At 36.2% G+C, this 22,528-nt stretch overlaps 1 protein-coding gene across 1 annotated transcript in view; it reads left to right on the forward strand.

Annotated features, from left to right (window-relative positions):
- Nucleotides 1-22,528, forward strand: part of LOC145981608 (nose resistant to fluoxetine protein 6-like) — a 104,540-nt gene that overhangs the window by 70,587 nt on the left and 11,425 nt on the right. The window contains exons 4-11 of the mRNA XM_083114976.1: nucleotides 259-575; nucleotides 3,274-3,366; nucleotides 10,609-10,776; nucleotides 10,998-11,091; nucleotides 14,070-14,198; nucleotides 15,667-15,832; nucleotides 17,832-17,911; nucleotides 21,007-21,102. Of these exons, the coding sequence (XP_082971102.1) occupies nucleotides 259-575; nucleotides 3,274-3,366; nucleotides 10,609-10,776; nucleotides 10,998-11,091; nucleotides 14,070-14,198; nucleotides 15,667-15,832; nucleotides 17,832-17,911; nucleotides 21,007-21,102 (1,143 nt within the window). The remainder of the gene's footprint in view (nucleotides 1-258; nucleotides 576-3,273; nucleotides 3,367-10,608; nucleotides 10,777-10,997; nucleotides 11,092-14,069; nucleotides 14,199-15,666; nucleotides 15,833-17,831; nucleotides 17,912-21,006; nucleotides 21,103-22,528) is intronic.

The raw sequence follows: 22,528 nt of genomic DNA on the forward strand, positions 1-22,528 counted from the left end.
CCTTATTTTAACTTTTTCAGTCAGAATTTTAGATAAGGGGATATTCCCCTGTATACATAGAAAGGTGCAAAAATGGTCTTAAGAGCCGACGCACGCAAAACCTTTAATTCAATCAATCAATCAATCATTACGCCTGAACCCAGTGGTATTTAGTTTACAATAATTTCCGGCCTATAAGTGTTTAATTATTTTCGTAATCAACTCCACTAGTAATGAATTTCATCCAGATTTCATCTATAAATGTTTCTTACTTTACAGTGTTGTAAGTTCCATTGTCTTTGTACTAATGGTCGCTGGAACAGCATATGATGTGTTGAAAACAATTGGCACCAAGAACAACAACTGTTCGTCCAATCAAACGTCGTTTCCGTGCTGCAACTACTCTTATGACATCACGACTGGATTCAAGAATGAAGACGTTAAAATTAAAGTGGATGGAACAACAATTGCAACAATAAGCAACAAGATGAACGGAAGCGCGAAAGCTTCGAGTGTGGGAAATGGTACGCCTGCTGGCGATAAAACAACTGTTGGCAATGGAACCAATTTAACGAATTCAACAACCATTCCGAACGGTAAGTATTTTTTTTGCATCTGGCCTGTACAGACGTATTATGTAGTATGTGCGAGATGTCCCTGTACTCCTACTTGAATGTATCCTGTTTCGACCCGGTTGAAAATTGGCCGGCATTGGGTTGGTTGGGAATTATTTCGTTTTTATGGTTGGCAACCCTGCTTTGAAGGGTATATATATATAGCGCTCGCTCGAATCCGTGTGCCAGTTGTTGCACCATGGCTGATGTGAGCGGACGTTACAGTGCTGAGGAACGGCTAGTGACGTGTGTCTGTGGGTGCACGAACGACAACGCACGGGACAAACCATGTACTGTAACATAATTAATGTAAATAGATATATATGTTATGATACAAATATATCATATAGATCTAGGGGTAATAAGTAGGCCTATTATGTAATATAATCTAGGGGTACGGGGATTTCTCGAACACCCTGTAGGTTAACTTGAAACCAGTTCTAACATACTCAACCTGCTTTTTAATTCCAAGTAGATGAATCTCGTATTTACCATATTAATAATTTGATATTGAAATTACATTGTTGTTATGCTGTAGCCATGTCCGTAGCCATAATTTTGTTTCGGGGGGAGGGGCTCATCCCTTGTCAGCAACCGCCATGGGGGTAGAAACCTTGAAGATAAATTTCTCAGTACATAACTTATTATACAATATGATTAATCCTGCTAAGGAAATAAAATTACAACTATACACGTTCCTGGCTGTAGTTGTAAATCATTGTTTATAAAGACCAAGCTAAATTCAGGTGAACTACTGTACTTCAATGAAAGCATATTTATAAATAACTTTCAAGTATATCTATGAAGAGTGGCGCTAGAACGGGGTTGCCAAAATTTTGGAAAGGGGCTACAGTACACCTCAAAATAGTTTGATTTGAATTGTATCTCTTAAATAATTTGACAGACCCAATTCGCTGGCGTCAAAAGAACTTCTTTCTCGTAGCTAAACGCAAAAATTTTATTTCATCTACATTGCCTCCTTTGGTAACATAATTAAGCCTTGTTTTCATGACAGAAAAAACAGTACATATGCTGACCAAGGCAGTCTGTATTTCAGTAAAAAAACAACAACTTTAAAATGTGACGTTAGAAGCCTCTATCAGAGTCTTGCTCAAACTTGAAACCAAAATAAAATATAAACAGAGGTTAAATGACAAACAGTAATTTTAGTTTGGTTTCAAGTTTGAGCAAGATTCTGATAGAGGCTTCAAACGTCACATTTTAAAGTTGTTGTTTTTTTTACTGAAATATAGACTGCCTTGGTCAGCACATGTAGTGTTATTACCTCCATATTCATGGGCGTCCGGAAGGGGGGGCAAGGGGGGCCATGGCCCCCTGGAAAACTAAAGTCAACCAAAAATTACATATTTCACACAAATAATTTAATTTCAGCCACAATAATGTGTGTTTATTATTGCACGGACATGATAAATTCAAATTTAAGCAATGTTTTTTGAGGGATGAACACTATTATTGGGGAAAATATGCCATGTTGCCCCCCCTGGAAAAAATACCTTCTTTGCCCCTCCCTGAAAAAAATCCTGCGGACGTCCATGTATTCGAAACAATTCAAACAAACCACGAATCAATCTATTATGCGATATTGTGGTACTAGTAAATCGTTTGGTCTGTATTCTTGGAAACAATTATATGGAAGAAAACACTGTTTAAAATGAGTGTAAAACAATGGATTGAGACCTGGACGTTTTTCTGGCCGGAAATTGTCCGAAAAAACACCCTCTTAGAAACTATGTTGAAAATAGTCATATTTTTTTCAAAATAAAGAATTAATATGTCATATTATGGATATTGCTAGTTTATTAGCAGTACATTATAATTAAAATTTTGTTTAATAATTGAAAGGTGTGAAACATATCCTAAAACGAACAAGTACAGTACAGACTCACAAAACCGAAATATGAAGGTTGAAATTTGTAGCCCACTAAATCAAAGCCATTACAGCAATACCGGTGTACATTTTTGGACAAATTGATAAATGGTGTACATGTAAGAAGTTATTTCCTTTACACTATTTCCAAAAGTTATTTCGTAGTCATCACTTTCATTTGGATTAAATGCCACATTCTTCTCTCCGTTTTTCAACCTTTTCTTTCTCTGTTTGGTACTAATAACTTCATTATATACTTTTAACTCTAAATGGTATAGTTTTCAATGTTTAAATACTGCCTATTAGCCAGAAGCGTCAATTGTGGGGAAAAAGGACAGCTTGCTCTGCGACGACATTAATGAGCATTTCTACATTCTAATTTCTTCATATGGGAGAAGTATTTATTTTAGACGTGAGCGCTCAACTACGCTTATATTACATTTCTTGGATCGGAAGTGAAAGAAAGAAATAACTATTTTCTCACAATTGACGCATGCGTCACTTCAGATCCAAGAAATGTAATATAAGCTTAGTTGAGCGCTCTCGTGTAAAATAAATACTTCTCCCATATGAAGAAATTAGAATGTAGAAATGCTCATGAATGTCGTCGCAGAGCAAGCTGTCCTTCTTCCTACAATTGACGCATGCGCAGCATACACCGCAGGACTCAGGAGACGCCTCTGCCTATTACATGTAATCTTTACATGCAGACACAAAAGGACAAGATTTCTCTTCTTTATAAACATTGTGCTTTAACGAGTTTGTTTGAGTTTAATCCAATAATTCTTTCAGGAGATGAACGAAATTCAAACCACGTGAATCTAAGTCAAAATCAAGCTTTACCAAAGACAGAGCAGCAGGATAAAAAAGGGGACGAGAAACCGGGTAAGTTGTCATTGTTGGAATCAGTGTTCGATTTGAAGAAAATTCAGAAAGGGGGAAAACCTCAGAACTTTTTTTTTAACATTTCCAGATTTTGTGTAAGAGTGCGATAGTGTTCATAAACGATGCGTTGCAGCATAGTGTCTTTTCATTAGCCACTTTTCAGAAAATGTTGTCATAGGAAAACCGTCCAGTTTAGATAGTCGGAAGTAGTCTGTGGAAAAAATGGCTTTACCCTTTAAGTAGGTAGGTGGCCAAATTGTACACAAGTGGGTAGTGGGGTGCTCACGACACCCCACAGAAAAGATACACTTACAGTTATAGTTCTAAAATTATAATCGTAATATATGTAATTTCACATTATTTGTACGGTTGTAAGATTGCGAATAATGAAAATAACTAAATTTGAAACTTTTTAAGGACATTTGTATAATTTTCCTTTTTCCTTCTATTTTTTAGGGACAATTCCTTATTTTATTATATTTTTTTCCTTTTCCTTCCAAATACACAATAGTTACTGAAAAGTAGCATATGTATTAAACAAATGTACGAGGATTTATATTTAATCATTACTAATTAAATGGTAACACATGAACATGAATTTGAGGCTACAAAAAATATAGAAAACAGATACAGGCCTATAATTTTTGATTATCACTACAGTTCAGCTAAAGAAAACGTCAGATAAGGAACTGCAAGAGCATTTACACTACTAACCACGTCCAAAAACTCTAATAGATTTTTGACACGTTCCTGTTCTTTCTTGTATTCCATTTCCAACAAAAGAAAAGCCACAAGTATTGCAACACTCGAGCAAAATAAAGTTTAAAACAATACGCAAGTAGGTAGATGGGGTGCTGATAACACCCCAGAAAGCATAGCTCTTTGTTATTGTGGACCAGCGCACAACAATCAGGCGACTGAGAGATCTACCCCTCAAGGAGTAAACAGCATGAAGGTAACGGAAAGATGAACAGTGTTGCCAACTTATAAGACTATTTTTTTTAACAATTTTTAGACCTATGATGTTGTGGTCACCCCACATACCCACTTAAAAAAAATAACTTTTTCCGCAGCTTTTTGGTTGGCTTTTTTTCGACTTTTTCCCCATTGTTCCAAATCAATGACAATACATTGGTTGGCAGCATTATTCTTGTTCGACATTTATCAGTCTAGCGTTACAAGAAATCTCCCATTTCTAAATTTAAAACTTTCAACATGCAATTCATATCTAGACAAAATCAATAGTTACAAAAGAGACAACTATTTTGAATGGACGTTTTTTTCTGTCATCCTCATATTTAAGTAGGCTTATTAAATATATCTACACACATATAATATACACATTCACATCCCTACAGTAAATTTTGTACAGTTCGAATTTGCTGCTTTTAAAGATACAATAAACAATATTCCATAAAAGATTTAAAGCATAATGCACAGCAAGCTCGAATGTATGACTCAAACAGTCAAGCTATCCCAAATAATAATAGAACACACATTCAGAAAGGGGGGGGGATTTTCTTTCCCTGGTTGGGAATGAAACTATAAATGTAGAGCCTGGGATGTAAAAAGTAGAAGGGGGGAAATTCCCTGGCTTCCCCACCTTCAATTCCAACACTGATTGTAAGCATTCTGAGCTCTTATCATTTCTAGATATTTACCACGGAACAATCAATATGATTAATAATTTTTATTTAGAGAGCATTCACAGAACTGTTGCGTTCCTCGAGAGTGTAAAACCATCATATATCCTCGTAAACATTCGACGTCCAAAATATTACTTATCTGACATCCTGATATGTTATGTTATAATAACATACTAATTTGGATAATCAAATTCCCTATTTTCAACATTAACTATTTTCAAAATAAGAGCTATCCCCTGTAAGCAACTTAGAGAGTTTAGACATAGGCCCCACACACATTATCGATCTTGACCATTGTGGTGATGTGATCAGCACCACGCTCCGGCCGCCTTTACCAGAAGCATGGATGGGCAAGTGACTGTTGCAGATTTATCAGATATGAAGTTCGGTTTTGACTTGAAGCAGTAAAGTTATCATCATGTATTATTATTCCGCAGAACGCTTAGTTACATTTGGTGTTTAAATAGCTGTTTTTACACTATTCCGAACGCAGCCCCAGCGCCACTAATGAGCTTCTCTCGAACTACGAGAGCGCTGCATTCCAGTGTCTCCACCTATTCAGGACAAAGCTGAACTAACGGCACTGTAGCTCTCCCTAGCGAAGCACGCAGGAACTTCGTGCTCGGCCAACTTTTGCAATGAAATTATATAGACGGAAAATACTAATTCTTAAGAATGGCGAGCCCTAGGGGGTCATAACCCCACTTTAGCCCAGTATTCCTAAAAGCAGGAAAAGATGGCAAAATTATAACTAACTACTAAAAAAAATGCATAATCCCCCTTTCGATATTCCAGGACAAGCCACTGAGGCGAGATGAGACACATGTACAACATTGGAGAGATCTCTGTGAATTGTTGCAATATAAAGTAATTTTTAAACTCTGAGACTTTTTCTATGACATCTACTGTATTATCCTGAAGAAAAAAAACGTCCGGAGTTTACCCCGTAACATTAAAAAAAAACAACTGTATTACACAATTATCTTTATAAAAAAATACAATATAATTTGTTACATTTGTGTGAAAGTATATTTCAAAATCTACAACAAATACCAGGTATGTAAGTCTAATAATTTTCATTATTTGACAATTTTATTGAAAGTATGTAAACATTTCAAGATGGCGGAAATATTTTGCAAATAAAGAAAATGACGTAAATGAAATTTTAAGTATTTTCTTTGAAGGCTCAGAATGTGCATTTCCTCATTATCCATTATCGGTATCCTTCTGGAAATTGGCACTATTCATTCAAACTTACAAAAAAGCTGAAAGCTTGTTATTTTTAGCGTTAATTACAGAAGTAAGGCTAATTTATTTAGTATTCCAACAGAATAATCAAAGTAAAAACTGCATTAAACAGTAAATATTTAGTGCAAAATACAGGAGCCAGGTTATGCTTTCTTCTTCTACGAATTGAATCCAAATAAGGAAGGGTTTCACAGTTTCCAAATTTCCAAAAATTATAGTTTTGTGTGACAGATAACACAACATATACTTTATGATTTTTATGTATATGTATAATTTTTAAAGGTTCCTTGAACGAAGTGTATAAAAATTAATCTTTATTTTACTTCGCTTTTTGTGCCACTTTTGGCTACTTTGCGAAGATGGGGATGAGTGATGATATGATGAAATTGATGAATGGACACTCACAAACATCCATGCCCAGGCCGGGATTCGAACCCGGGACCCCTGGTGTCATAGCGCGATGTGCTAACCACTCCGCCAATGGGGCCGGCAAAAATTAATAACAAAATGCAATAATTGAAATGATTGATTTATCTTGTGTTTTAAGTCCACTTTGTGCACAGTAAGGCTAATAGGGACTGGACCTACAGTTTAAAGTGGGATCCGAACCACTATGTGGTTCCCAGGGTATCGAACCGGGACCACAATAATTGTAATGTGTGAAAGTTAATGATAGTGGAAAACAATTGTGTTAGATATTCTCATCTGGTAGCAAAGTCTTCTCATTTATGAAATAATAATAATATAACGATTTAGCATAAAATGACTTTATTTTTGTTAGTTTATGCAGTTATTGTAAATTAAGAATTATAACCGTCCCAATGATTATAATTATTATTATATCTGCTAATCAATTTTTATCAATAGCACGACCCCCCTACAAAAATTTCTGGCGACGCCAGTGAGTAAGCATGTGTGTAGTATTTGGAAACCAATATAGAAGTATGAGGCCTAATGGTTGATTAATTGATTTATTTTTTTTACTTTGATTTTTGTGCCACTTTTGGTTAATTTGCGAAGATGGGGATGAGTGATGAAATTGATGAATGAACACTCACAAACATCCATGCCCAGGCCGGGATTCGTACCCTAGACCCCTGGCGTCGTAGCACGATGTGGTAACCACTCCGTTACGGGAGCCGGCTGAGGCCTTATGGTAAATGATATAATTGCCTGCATGTTAAATAGTTATTACTGCGAACTTGTTCTATTACTTTATAACTATTTAATAGTCCGTACGGATCTCAGGGTTACCTAATGAGGTATGCACTATTTTCTATGAAAAAACCTTATGCAACCTAGATGGAAATTCTACATTAGGTAAGTTACCCCAATAAGGCCCACCTAAATTTTTTTGTCATTGCGACTGTCAATTTAGAAGAATCGACAATTATTGTTACAGGACATGAAACTTTATTATGTTGGTTACAGACTATCAATATATAGCAGTCGTACAATTCCTCAAAATACAAAATAAAATGTGATGAAAAAATGTTTGCAATGGGCCTTATTTTCTACCCTATTTCACAATAAGGCCCGCGTAGCAACACTCAAAAGTTCGATGGTAAATTGTTACAAAACTACGCTTTAAAGCATTAAAAGCAATAAGATCAGATTCATCAGATTATTAACCACTTACTAAATAAAAGTCTAAGCTTACAATTCAGTTTCAGTCCATCTAGCAGCGAGGGCAAGTGAAAATGTCCACGTCCTGAGGTACTATGCCAGCACACTCCTCATGACACCATGTCCCGCATACCACACAAGCTCTTGGCCTTGTTGTGTAACATGGCACGACATGCCGTTTCGTAATATTATAGCTCAGTACAATAAATGTACAACGAGAAACACTTTGTTGTTGTAATGGACACGGTCAATGTTACATGCAGACCAAGTATTATCCTACTGTCTACAATACATGAACATATACAAGGTGGTTATAATTAAAGTGACGGTGTTCAGAGTGGTACAGCACGGGCTGTAATGAGAGTAGCAGTCTGAAACTTCGTAGATATGCTAATGAAGCAATGCGCTCGCGAATTATGCAAAAAAAAAAAAAAAAAAAAAAAAAAAAGTTCCAATTCTCGCCACCAGGGTAAAAAATGGCGCTGTAAGCAGTCAAAACGTGGTATAGTTACAGGAAATAGGCAGGAAAGATCAAACACACGAGAACAATGATTCTGGCATGTTTATTAGGAACTATGGTTACAAGAACTGTTCAATATGGCCTCCCAATTCAGCAACATGCTGCATTCGTAACACGGCATGATCGACAGTTGCTCGCAGCATGTCTGGTGAAATCTGAGCGACATGTCGTTGTATGCTAGCTTTCAGATCAGGCAGAGACCGGACATGTTCCTGATAGACACGATCTTTTAAATATCCCCACAGCCAGAAGTCACATGGATTAAGGTCGGGGGATCTGGAAGGCCAATCATCTGGAAACTGCCTAGAGATGATGCGGTCATTAGTGAAGGTTTCTCGCAGCAAATCTTTCACGTGGCGAGCGACATGTGGTGTTGCCCCATCTTGCATGAAAATGGTGGTGTGTTCACAGTTCCGTTCTTGCAAAGCTGGAATCACGTGTTGCACAAGGAGGTCCCTATAACGTGCAGATGTCACTGTACACCTAACAGGCCCTCGAGGTGTCATCTCCTCAAAGAAAAACGGACCAAGAATGAAGGAGCTAGTGAACCCACACCAAGCAGTCACGTAAACTGAGTGCAATGGTTGTTCCTGCACAACATGTGGACGAGTGGAACCCCATATGCGACAGTTCTGAGTATTCACTGTACCGACCAGAGTAAAATGCGCCTCGTCAGTCCACAGAATATTCCCCGGCCACATGTCATCCACTTCCATGCGTGCCAAAAACCGATGGGCAAACTCACGGCGTTGTGGAATATCTTGGGGTTTCAATTGGTGCACAATTTGAATCTTGTAGGGATACCAGTGTAAAATGCACCGCAATACCTTGCGAACTGTTGACCAGGGGAGTGACAATTCACGTGCCACAGCTCTAGCACTGGTTGCAGAAGTTGAGGCATGTGCTGCACGGTCAGCTACAGCTACAGCAACTTCGTCCACAACTTCCACTGGGATGGGCCGCCTTCCTCTCCCTGGTGCAACACCCAATTCACCTGTTTCCTCGAATTTCTTCATCATCTTCTTCAGCCCATTAATTGACATGGGCCCTCTTCTCAGCCCTTTCTGTTGGCGATATTTCCGCAGTGCAGCGTTACTATTGCTCCCATTCTGGTAAAACAACTTCACTAGCAGTGCACGGTCTTTCTTCGCAATAGCCATTGCTTTTTACACGGGAAGAATCAAACTTTTAATGTTCGGCGAACATTCACATCACTAAAGGAAAAAAAAAGCAACAAGCGTCACCAACAACAACCAGGGAGCTCACACAATGGTTAGGCAATGTCAACGACTTTGACGTCAGAGTTACGGAAAATTCCACGTTTTGACTGCTTACAGCGCCATTTTTTACCCTGGTGGCGAGAATTGGAACTATTTTTTTTTTTTTTTTTTTTTTTTGCATAATTCGCGAGCGCATTGCTTCATTATCATATCTACGAAGTTTCAGACTGCTACTCTCATTACAGCCCGTGCTATACCACTCTGAACACCGTCACTTTAATTATAACCACCTGGTATAAGACGAAATATGTGGTTTGAAAGTTATATCTCACTTTTTTGCAACAACATCAAAACTTCGGACTGCTCCAGTTCCGCGACGACTCATGCTACGCGGGAATTACGGGTAATGTTCTTCCTTGAGTACTTTCAGCTCTCATACAATGTTGCCATCTGGTAGTTGCTCTTCATAGCTTCAGAGAAACAGTCAGTTGGCTTTATTATGGTCCGGGCCTTATTGCGGTAACTTACCTTATAATGTTGCACACTCAAATCAGTGTCCACTTACTTTGCACCCGAGCTGGTGGATTTTTCAGTTATAATGTCATCACTTAAGTGAATTCAATGCCAAAGAAAATTTTTGTTTAAACAAAGTGCTATGAGTTCTTTGTATAATATTTCTCTTACCTCTTCAAGTAATGGAGATATTTGCGATTTAAAAATGTGATATACAAGAATTATAAAAAGAAATCTTCTGATGATCAAATATTAATACTACTGTTCCTAAATCACGTCCTAGAAGTGAAATGAACAAATTTTCTTTCTTTGTGTTAGTCATGGCTGTGTGTTTCGACATCTTCCTTGAGTTCAAATACAACGCTGTTCAACCTAAAGTTGAAAATATTCAAGTGAAACTTTACATATAATAACTTACCTATTGCAACCGCAAAGGCAAATGTTAATCAATGATTTTTTTTTTCTGTAGCTCTCCTTCTGCAAATCCTGCAGTCATTTTCGGTGTGCACCAACATTAAAAAGATTTTTGACCCAACGGTTGGAGAAGACACACTTCCTTGTGTACATGGGCTCCGTTTGTTCAGTATGCTGTGGGTTATGCTTGGCCATGCTTGCATAACGCCTTATAAATACGCAAGTAAGTATGTTTCAAGAACTGATTACATAAGTTTTTTTTTAAAATTAAAAAGTACAATATTTAAAAACATTTTAATTGCCAGTCAATGAGAAAAATATTCTGTTAGAAATGTGTGTTTCTTTTTAAATAGTTTTCTACAAAATGTTAAAGACTGTAGGCTTATTGAATGTTTTCAAGACATTCCAGAACGTTAAAAATTAATATTAAAATTATATTTTCAGGCAATACAATATATCGAGATATGTCGGAGAAGAATCTATTTTTACAAGTTATCCTCAGTGCACCATTTGCAGTAGACACCTTCTTTTATATCAGGTAATGAGTCAACATTGTTTATATTTTATAGCAGAAAGAAACTATATGTTTTTAACAAATAATCTGTTCTGTGTAATAATTTAAATACATATTTAGGAAAAAACATATTTATGTATACAGGGTGGTGATCTGTAATTAGATGTATTCCCTGAAAGGGGTTAAAGTAGAGGCAATTTGCAATAAATTTCACATATGATACCTCATCCGAAAAGAAGTAAAATCGCATATCTCCGTTCCTAATTGAGCTAGGAGGATGGTTGATAGCTCGTTGGACTCGGAATGAAGTCCTCTTTCCGATTCTACAATACAAAATGGGGTTTCTATTTAAAATTTCAGAGTTTCCCCCCGCTCCACCCCCAGGGGGTGGGGGTGGGGAATCAAGTGTGGTATCATTGAATAGCTTTCTTTCACTTATTCAACACTTATTTTTTCGTTTTCCGATTCGATGTGTATTTCTCATAATATGTGACCGTTCCGGAACTTTTGGACCACCCGGTATAATTGATAGGAAACGGATTTTAAGATGCAGCACCTTTCCAAAAATATAGCTGTTTTCATATCGTTCGAGATATGTATTTTAGGATATGAATTCAAGTAAAATGTTCTATCACCTTTTCGTGAGATTAGTACATTTATCCACCTTTTACCCCCACCCCTCCCCCTCCTTGATGCTTCAGCATCCTTTCCCTTCCTTCTTTCATGTTTTGTTAAAAAAAATTGGGCAGAAAAATAAATGATTTCACTCTTCTTGAGCAGCTACATGAAATCTGAAAGCCTTATTTCGCCGCAAGCGAATTGCACACACTTTAGATCCAGAATTGCGCACAAATCTCACTGACCTGTTTCGCGCACAGATTTTGATCGAACGTTGCCACTTTGATAGCTTTAAAGTCTGTGCGCAAAACTGTTTCTTTCTTTAGACAAGAAGAGAGAGAGAAATTAGAAATAAAATAGTAAATCTCTTAAGCATTAAATAAAGAATATAATTTGAGCAGTAAATGTAGCAAGTCAAGATACAACTTTCATACCAATTTACTCAAACTCAAAAGTTACGTTAGGTTAGGTTAATGACTGCACAACAAACACTTCTGTCAATCGAAGCTCGTGACCTTCGGTATAAATACGGAGATACACCGACCATTACATTCTAGTCCACCAATCAGGTTCATCCTCTATGCCTATCTAATGCTACCCTTCCAGCAAAAACACTTGTAAGTCCACACACACACAGAAACAAACACAACAGAAGTGAGAACGGCTTGAGAACATTTTACATCTGACAACATCGCCTCATTTTTTGTGCGCAATCCTAAACATTGTGACAGCTTGTCAACGGCTTATCAGATACCACTGATAAAACAGGAAAAGTGTGCGCAATCCGGCTGTAGCCGCTTATTTTGTAGCGCAGAACAAGAGCTATAAAATAGTGTAATACAATTATTGTAGCCCCAATACTTAACCAAAACAATGTAGTTTCTCCACACATAAGGATCTCCTGAGCCCAAATCGTCAGCGACTGACATTCGAAAACAGAAATATTGAGCGTAATCCAGTATAACAAGTTGTTTGAAACCCAGTAAATGCCACGTTTAATTCCCAAATACTGGTCACTTTATGTAATTATTACTAATTGTATTATTTGCTACAATATTGAATAAAGAATGTTAATGTAACTGGTTTAGATCTGAATGAAGGCATTTTATCAGCACCTTTTTGAAAACATTTTCAGAACTTCTTTCCCTATCCCGACTGCACCTTAAAATCCATAATATTTGAAAATCAAGTAGTGGTTGATGTTGTGATGGTGCATTAATTGTTAAAAACAGACAATTTAATATTCCTTGCCTCTGCCTAACTCTGCTGTAAGATGTGCTGGAAGGTCTCAGCAACGTGAGTAGATGACTTGGCATTGTGAAAGCCCATACATATCTACTGAGGGTGTCAGTCAAAGTGAAGAGGTACTCTTGGCTTTTGTTGATCTTATGTAAGCATGTCAGTCTTCCGTTACGCATTTGGGCACAAGTCATCGTTGCTTTCGCTATTACCGACAATGGCGGCGATTGGGTTCCAAAACCAGAGGGGGGCAAGGTACCAAAACTGGGGGGCAAGGACAGTTTATTTCCCTTTGTAGATAAGGTTTAGCGGGGGCAACTGCGTCCCTTCAACACCCCCTAATCCTCCGCCACTGTTGTTCAGTTCAACAACATCTACCTGCCTAGACATTAAACAACCGTTTGAACAAGAACGCTATGGAACTGTTGTTTTATTTTATTTTTGTTGGAAGGTGCGAACCCAAAGTTATCTAGGGTCTCCTCGATGGTGCAGTGATAGCGTCGTAAATCAAGGGGTCCCGGGTTCGATACCCGGTGGAGGCACATAATAATTCGGTTCCCACTTTAAACTGTAGGTCCAGTCCCGATTAGCCTTACTGTACATAAAGTGGACTTAAAACACCAACTCAATCAATCAATCAAAAACCAAAGTTATCTATTGCTTGTCGCGATGGCAACCATCCATGATTGTAGGTTCGAATTGTTGGAACATCTCCCTTATTCACCCGATCTTGCTCCATCAGACTTTCATCTGTTCCCTAACCTGAAAAAAGCTTTGGGCGGTGTGCATTATCAGTGTGATGATGATGTCATCAGTGCTGAGGGTGACTATTTTGCAAGCCTTGAGGAAAGCTTCTATGAAACCAGGATAAAAGCACTGCAGATGCATTGGCAAAAGTGTGTGGACCTGCAGGGAGACTACGTAGAAAAAGAGGTTGCTATTGTGGTCCCATCCTGTTCCCTTCTAGATTAGGCTCGCTACTTATGGGACACCCCTCGTACCCGACCTTTGTGGCGAAGTGCTACGATGTGCTATGTGTTCTTTAAATTCAATCTTCTTATAACTAATCCTCTTTAGCCAAAAGCGACATAAAAGCGTCACTCAATAACAAATATAAACAAACTAACCACACTTTATATTTCCAGTGGTTTGTTGGTATCATTCCTGTACTTCCGTACTGCCAATCGCGTGGACCCTGGAGACATAATTTCTGTGAAAGGCGTATTCTCCTACGGCATTCAGTTCATTGGAATTCTTGGTTACAGGTTCCTGAGGTAAGTGTACATTTTCAGAACATTCTAAGGTTATTCTGACTTACATTTCATTAAAATTATGGTTAATTTGACACTCCATTAACCACATTTCAATCTCAAACTAACAGTAAACTTTCGTTGAACATGACAGGTTGCTAACCCAACACTAGATAGAATGTACACAATGTTTACCAAGAAACTACATGAAATATGTATTCTTACATGCAACAATAACGCGCGGATACTTCCTACTCTTATGTGATGTATGTAATGGTACAAATTTTAATACACTATCTTTATGCACATTACAGTTTCAATATCAAATGAATATACAGCAAAATCTCGATCGTCACTATAATCAGAAGTAAAAAAACAACTTAACAAACACACAAAAAGAACTTTGCAGCGTTGAAGGAGGCAATGCGCTACATAGAACATTAGCCAGAGGCTACCGACAATGTTACTCAGACCATTGACATTACTGTGCTCGGAAACTATGTAGAAAACACATTATCAATTCTTTAAAGTATAAGTTCAACATTGTTTAACAATTCTTTTCCTAACCTACTGAGCAATGTAAGTACAATATTCACAAACGTTTTCCCACACTGTAGTCTTTTTTTATATGGTTTGATTCCGATTTTCCATAGATTATTCGTATCGTACAGGTTTTTAGTAACTCGAGATTGTCTCGGTGCTTCCCAGCTCGAATTATCGATACCCTACTGCAGAATAAAATACGTTATTTCACTTCTGATACCGGCAGAGCTATTTCAGCTGAAGTAGTTACACCGAATTCTATATACAAGTACTTAAATAATTAAGCATTATCCTGTTACTGATTTTCTAAACGAGTAAACGAACTATTTTGGCAGCATAATATTTTATGACAGCATATTTTTTTTGATAAGGGTGATGTGTTCTCTAAATATATAGAAATTCATATTATTAAGAAACTAATTAAGTTTAGACGCTTTTTAAGGTCATATTTTGCATATTTGGCAATTTTTGCGTGGGTATAGTATATTTTGATGGGTTTTCGGTCATATTCAGCATATTTTTGCATTTTCAAGAAATATACAGTCATTTTCGAAGTGGATTCGTTCTTACTACCATGTATAGTCGAGTTTTTTTTAAAATTTAGATAAAGTATTCATTGTGCAATGCAACTCAGGGCTCATAAAGTGAACTAAAAATAGTACGTATGTGAAAACATCTCTGCATTTGGATATTGATGATTGAAACAGTCCAGTTATAAGGGCATATGTTTAAAAATAATAGTGCATATTTTGTAAACTTTTAGGTCATAAGAGCATATTTTATTTTGCATATTTTGGTGATTTTTAGGTCATAAAAATCCTAGCCCTAGTTATCATAATTGATCAAGTTAAAAGTTTTTACACATAGCCAGTTTTCCTCTGTTATATGAATATGAATGTAAATTATTATTCTTCCTACTCCGGTATATATACACACAATTCTTTTGTAGGTTAACGCCGCCATATTTGTTTGCTCTGGCTCTTGTAGAGCTTAGCACGAAGACTTCCCAAGCCAATTCTATCTTTGATCCAGTGACTGACAACCACGAGAACTGCCCCAAGTACTGGTGGAGGAACGTTCTGTTCATCAACAACTTCTATCCGGTCGACGAAATGGTAAGTACCAGTTTCTCTTTAGAGAAGCTATATAGGTTTTCCCAATATGGTAGATATAGCCATCTCTAGTCTTCTTAAACCCGAAGGTTCATGGCTGCAGCAACCCAGGCCTCTTCCATCTGTCTCTATCCTGAGCAAGATCAATCCACTCTTTTCAATCCCTACCGATTTCCTTTAAGTCCATCTCAACGTTATCTCTCCATCTTCGTCTTGGCCTTCCTACTGGTCTCTTACCATCAGATTTTCCAACCAGAATCCTGTAAACTCTTGTCTCCTCTCCCATTCGTGCCACATGGCCTGCCAACCTAAGTCTTCTTGATTTAATCATTCTAATAATATCTGGACACGAATGCAAATTGTGCATATCTACATTATGTGACCTTCTTCACTCACCTGTCTCCTCATCCCTTTTAGGTCCAAATATTTTTCTAAGGATTTTATTTTAATGTAAATAATCAGCTCTCTTGCTACATTTAGCACCTGATATAGTATAAATCGAAGTCTAGTTAGAGTTGGCCTGTAAGTGCTTCTGGTACATGTAGTTACTTGAAATAGCAAATATTGGTTGTGTAACGGGTAATTTATGTTCCTCTTTCAATGTAAGGGACCAAGTTTCGCATCCATATAATACTACAGGCAAAATTACTGTTTTGTATATTTTAACTTTAAGTTTCTTAGATATTGAACGAGAAGACAAAAGTTTATGAAGAGAGAAGTAACATGCATTTCCCGAATTAAGCCTACTTCTTATTTCCTCTTTAATATCATTTTCATTTGTTAATATTACTCCTAAGTACTTGAGTTTGGAAATTGGTTCAAACGAGTTGTTATCAATAATTAGATTTCGATTATTACCTAACACTTGGTTTCTGCCTGTAAGCATATATTTAGTATTCTCCTTGCTAACTTCCCTTTAGCTGCTTTGAAAAATACTTTAGCATTATTCTTAATTGTATTCACATCATCCCCTAGTAAGTCTACATCATCTGCATATGCTAACAACTGAGTCACACCGTTTAATTTTAGTCCATTAGTTTCTTTTACCTTCCTAACAGCATATTGTAATGTAAAATTAAAGAGCAATGGAGATAATGCATCGCCTCGTTTTAACCCATCATGAATTGTAAATTTGTCAGACATATTAATACCCACACGAATTTTACTTTCTGTTTCACAGTTGCATACTTATCACATTATCACGTTTCTTAGGTGTTCCAAACTCGACTAATATATAATTTATCTCTTTTATCCGAATCATATGCTTTTTTAAAATCAATGAAAAGCTGACATACGTAATACATTTTCCGCATTATGGTCATGAGTAGTACGATAATCCACGCACCATTATGTCCTAATAAACAAACTTCACCATCTGTCCCTTGCTTTTATTCTGTAATATTTGGTATTTTGGTAACGGCATCTCATTTTTTCTAAAATAATAGTTGCATGTGATGAAAAATTGTAATTAAATGTGTTACTTTGTCGATTTCAATTGTACAATGTTCTATTTCCATTAATTTGGAAAAGTAATAATTTAAACAGGGCATATTTAAAAATATAATATGGAATTGAAAAATATCTGCGTTTCCACTCGAAATTTCTTCTGTCACTAATGTTCCATGATCTAATCCGTCTTCATAATATTTGTGAGTTACTTCAATGTCTTAAAAAAATACAGTGCGAATGTGTCGTGAAATAAATGTGGCTTTATATTGTCTCACCCCGACACCCCCATATTAAAAATAGTATGGTATATATTCTTATTAGGATGATAAAGGCCCTTTGCATTCCACATTTTACAAACAACGATGGAAAGAAATAAAATTTGAAAAATGTTGCCATAAAAATAATTACAAATTCTGTATTCTGAAAATTTATTGTTGAACATTTATTGCTTGTTTATAATAACGTGCTTGATAAGGAATTTAAAGCGAAAATTATATTTGAAAAGTCAAATATATGTCTGTAATAAATTCTGATAATATGATTTTCTTTACAGTGCATGAAATGGAGTTGGTATCTGTCTCTGGACACACAATTCTTTGTGTTGGGAGTTCCCATCCTAATCCTAGCTGTCAAGTAAGTTGCATGACCAATTGTTACAGTAACTGAATACATTTGGTGATTTCGATACGAGGTGGTATCAAAAAGTTTTGCCTGTTGAGGTATAATTTGTTTAACAATGGAAAGATTGAAACAATGAACATACATATAGTTTGCCTGTAGTGTCCTCCACTCAGAGATACCCTTACACATAGTTCCCATCACGTTCGATGCATTTGTGCCAGCGTTTTATACAGCCCTCAAAACCAGTTTGGAAAAATTCCACAGAACACTCCCTGCCCAACTGTTCAGACTTTATGGTAGGACATGTGCACTGCATCAGAAATTTCCTGGATGGTGATGCGTCTATCCTCTCGAATGAGCTCATCATCCCCGTGGCGGTTGTCGTCGGTCAACGACGTTGTTGGCCTGCCACTACTTGTCATGTCCACACTTTCGGTTTCTCCCACTTTGAACGTCTGAGCTAAGTCTGTGCTTCGTGGCATGAGATTCGATGACCTACAGGAGGTTAAAACAGCTCTGAACGGTGGGGCATGGAGTGTTCTGTGGATTTTTTCCAAACTGGTTTTGAGGGCTGGATAAAACGCTGGCACAAATGCATCGAACGTGATGGAAACTGTGTAGAAGGATAACTCTGAGTAGAGGATACTACAGGCAAACTATATGTATGTTCATTGTTTCAATCTTTCCATTATGAAACAAATTATACCTCAACAGGCAAAATCTTTTGATACCCCCTAGTATATACTTGATTCAAAGGTTTAATGTGTTCGAATATTAACACCAAGTGCCTTTGACAAGATGTTTAATAATTTGACAGGGCTACATATCACATTACATACAGTTGAGACTCCTCTATACGTAACTCAGTTCTGTATAATTTGTTTTATACGTACAGTGGGATCCATGAGTATTATCGTGCAAATTGTCCATCACCATGTTGGTGAACTTTATTTGGCCCAATAAGAGCTTCAAGAATTAAGAAAAAATCAAAACAAGCTATTGACAACTTCTGCACCAGCATACATAAAAAATCCATCGCTTAAAAACACATAGGATGGAAGAGAAAAATTAATGAAAATAGTCATGGACAATTTGCACGGTAATACTCATGGATCCCACTGTACATTACTGTGGGTTCCGGCAAAATATAATTTAAAACCGTGTTTATTAAACCTTATTTGTACGTAATTCGGTGTTATACGCATTAATTCTCATAAAATACTGTTGATTCGTACGTAACCAAGCTACAACAATGTCACGGAAGTGACAGTTTTCAGTTTCTACTGGTCGGCCATTTACAACAGAAAAAGGAAAAGTTACACGCTGGATCAGAAAGTAAAATTTATACAGAAAGTGTTTGCTAATCCGTGTAATACTAAACCTGAAATAGCTGCAGATTTAGGCATCACTTATTATACTATTTGCACACATTAGTAAAGGAAATACTATTTTACACGATTTTTAAAAAAATTGTAGTTAAACTATAAAACTATATTGTCTACTGTAGTATTTCAGTATAAAAGTGTTCACTAATAAAGTGGCAAATAATATATTTAAGAATCAAACTTTTAGATTCGTTAATTTACCACTTTATGACAGAAATAACCTATATTACGTATATCTTGTTCCTCAAAATAGATACAATTACAGTATGTTAATAATTACATTAAATCTAAATTTGTATCTAAATGTGATTTGTAACTAATTCTGTTATACGTATCATTTTCTATTCACATTGACATACATATAACTCAGGTTCAACTGTATATACATCCATATATATATAAGCAGATAGTTATTGCAATGTCAAGAAATTTCCTTTCCTTGCCAAGCCTCATATCAGCAGACGACAGCAGTGCATATTATATAAGTTATTTACACAGTATTTATTTATGTAATTAACTAGTTTTCAAACATAAGTATTTATATTAAAATGCGTAAATTTTGCCATCCCGTTTTGTCACCATTTTTCAATAAAATATGTTAACTTATTTATTAGATAATTACTCAGTTACGCTGCAAATCGTCCTAAATTTGTTAATCCCTAGCATACCAAATTAGTGAACTTTGTATATTTAGGCTCATCTTGATTCTTTTTGAAAAATGAAATAACTTAGCATCCCATTTTAGGAATTAAAGAAGCTGAAAATAAATTGAAGGTATAATACGTTTATTATTTAGTTGCTATGTAGTACATGGGTTCTAACCAGAAGCGCCATAGCTATCATCATAAAAATAATACTAATACTATTGCAGTTTCAGTTATGCCAAAACTTTCTCAATATCGTCGCGATTTCCATAAGAAGTAAGAAAGCGACAAATGAAAAATGTTAATTAAACGAACCTTTAAACGAAATTTGTATTTCATATGTTATGCTTAGGGATATATTAAATATAAAACTTTCGTTTACCTTTTTGAAATAAAATATTCTCTATCTTTCCTGCTTCATATTTCCTCACGACATAACTATACATAATCCTCTACAAAGAAGTTATACTTTGGATTTAATAGTAGCTGTAATTAAGTTACTTTTTAAAATGACTAACCGTAACATGTTACCCGCTTATTTAATGAACTTTAACTGCAACTCTCTAAATAATAGTTCCTAGATCTTTATTTTAATGAACGGCTGATTTACAGGAAAGAAGTAAATAAAAACGGATTGTTTTAAGTTAATAAAATGCGTATAGTTAAACTATCTGGTCTAGTAAGACAAAAAAATTAGTAGCATTTACAATTCCTTGGCAACTCTAAACAAATATGCAATTTGGTATTGGTGAACAATTATAATGTTTGGTTTCCAGAGACTATTTTTTTTGTTATTTCTAACAAATTTTATTTATTTTAGTACATATTTAGTTTTATCTATGTATGGGAATATAAATAATAATGTTTTCTGTATTTTAATTTTCTCTATTGTACTGCTGATTTTCAGAAAGAAAGATTGTGATGTAAAAATAACATTTCTAGTGTGTATTAGATATTTTGAGAAAGGTTTGTTGTAAAAACAGTTACAAAGGCCAAAATAATACATTAGTTTATTTACTATCTACCTGTGAAAAACTTTAGCGTTGAGATTTTTCATGAAAAATAATTCTTATTTCAGCCAGTTGCCGATTGCTGCTATTATTATCCCTCTGGTTCTTGTAGGCTCAGGCATCGGAACATCTTACAGCGCCTATCTGTACGACCAGAAACCGAGGTAAGTGCAAAACGTCACGCTGTAGCGTTTCACTTGTGTAAATGCAACTGTTCTATATTATATAGAACAGTTACTAGAGTGCGCGTCAAATCTCCAGCATATGGCCTTGAACGGCTGAACAGCACCAGCGAATCACAGACGTGCGGCGTTGCCTAGTTCCGTGATAAGGCGTTTCGCTCAACCACGCTGTCTCTTTTCCGTGTGAGATTTCGACATGGCACCGCTGCAGTGCGCTGCTATTGGCTATCGCCATATGCAGGAGATTTGACGCGCACTCCGGCGTTGCCCGGGTATTTATTTATCCCAAACTTCTGTTAAAGTTATCCCTGAGAGAAGCATGGCGATCTTAAATCCACTCCGCACTACTTAATAGACTGTCCCTGTGACTTGTTGGTCGTGATCGAGAAAGCAAGTCTCTCTCTCTCTCATATGTCATCGTGAATGTCACCAATTAACTTAGCGACTCCGAGAACTATGGATTGGACACTAATGTAGGTCATTTTTGACATTTTATTTTTCACCCCCTCTCACCCCCCATGCCGATAGGTGATGAACTTGAAGTTGAACGGCATTCGGAGTGTCACTATTCATCTTAGCGACCCCGAAAACTAGGGATTCCACACTAATATCGGTCGTTTTCGATTATTTTTACATGTCACCCCCTTCCTACCCCACTCCTAGGGCTGCCAGGGGTGTCTTACCCCCACAGTATTCCTTTTTAGATTGTAAGTGATATGTGTACCAAGTTTGGTTGAAATTGCTCCAGGCGTTCGAGAGTTATGCCGGAACAAACATACATACATACATACATACATCCATTTTTATATATATATATAGATTTGAAAATAATGGAAATTTATATTGAAGTAACTTGATCTGCTTAATATTATTCACATTATTTGATATGGATTTATGGACACGGTGTTACCCATCAGCTATTAAAAGCTAAATAATTACATAATTATATAAATAATCCTTTTGTTCAGAATCAAACCAAATGATACTAAGTACTATCTTGCAATCATGGGCGTCGGGAAAGGGACCGAACAGTTTCGTCGACCCCACCTCTGGAAATTCGCATCCTACATTTCCAGTGTGTGTGTGTGTGTGTGTGTGTGTGTGTGTGTTATATATATATATATATATATATATATATATATATATATATATATATATATATATATAAACCAGAGAGCTTATTAATTTTAATGTTAGTGATAGAAAAAGTTCAGTTAGTATTCGAACAGAATGGCCAAAGTAAAAACTGCATTAGAACAAAAAAAATCTGAGTTAAAAATACAGTAACCAGTTTTTTTGTTTTCATATTCTAGTTTAAACCAATAGTTAAAGTTTTCGAAAATCAGTTATGTGAGAGGCCAAACAAAATTAACTTTATGACTAAAATTTTTCCTCAATTTTTAAAGGT

The sequence above is a fragment of the Lepisma saccharinum genome, chromosome 29, assembly GCF_977018435.1.
Source record: "Lepisma saccharinum chromosome 29, izLepSacc3.1, whole genome shotgun sequence".
In the NCBI taxonomy this organism is placed as follows: Eukaryota; Metazoa; Arthropoda; class Insecta; order Zygentoma; family Lepismatidae; genus Lepisma; species Lepisma saccharinum.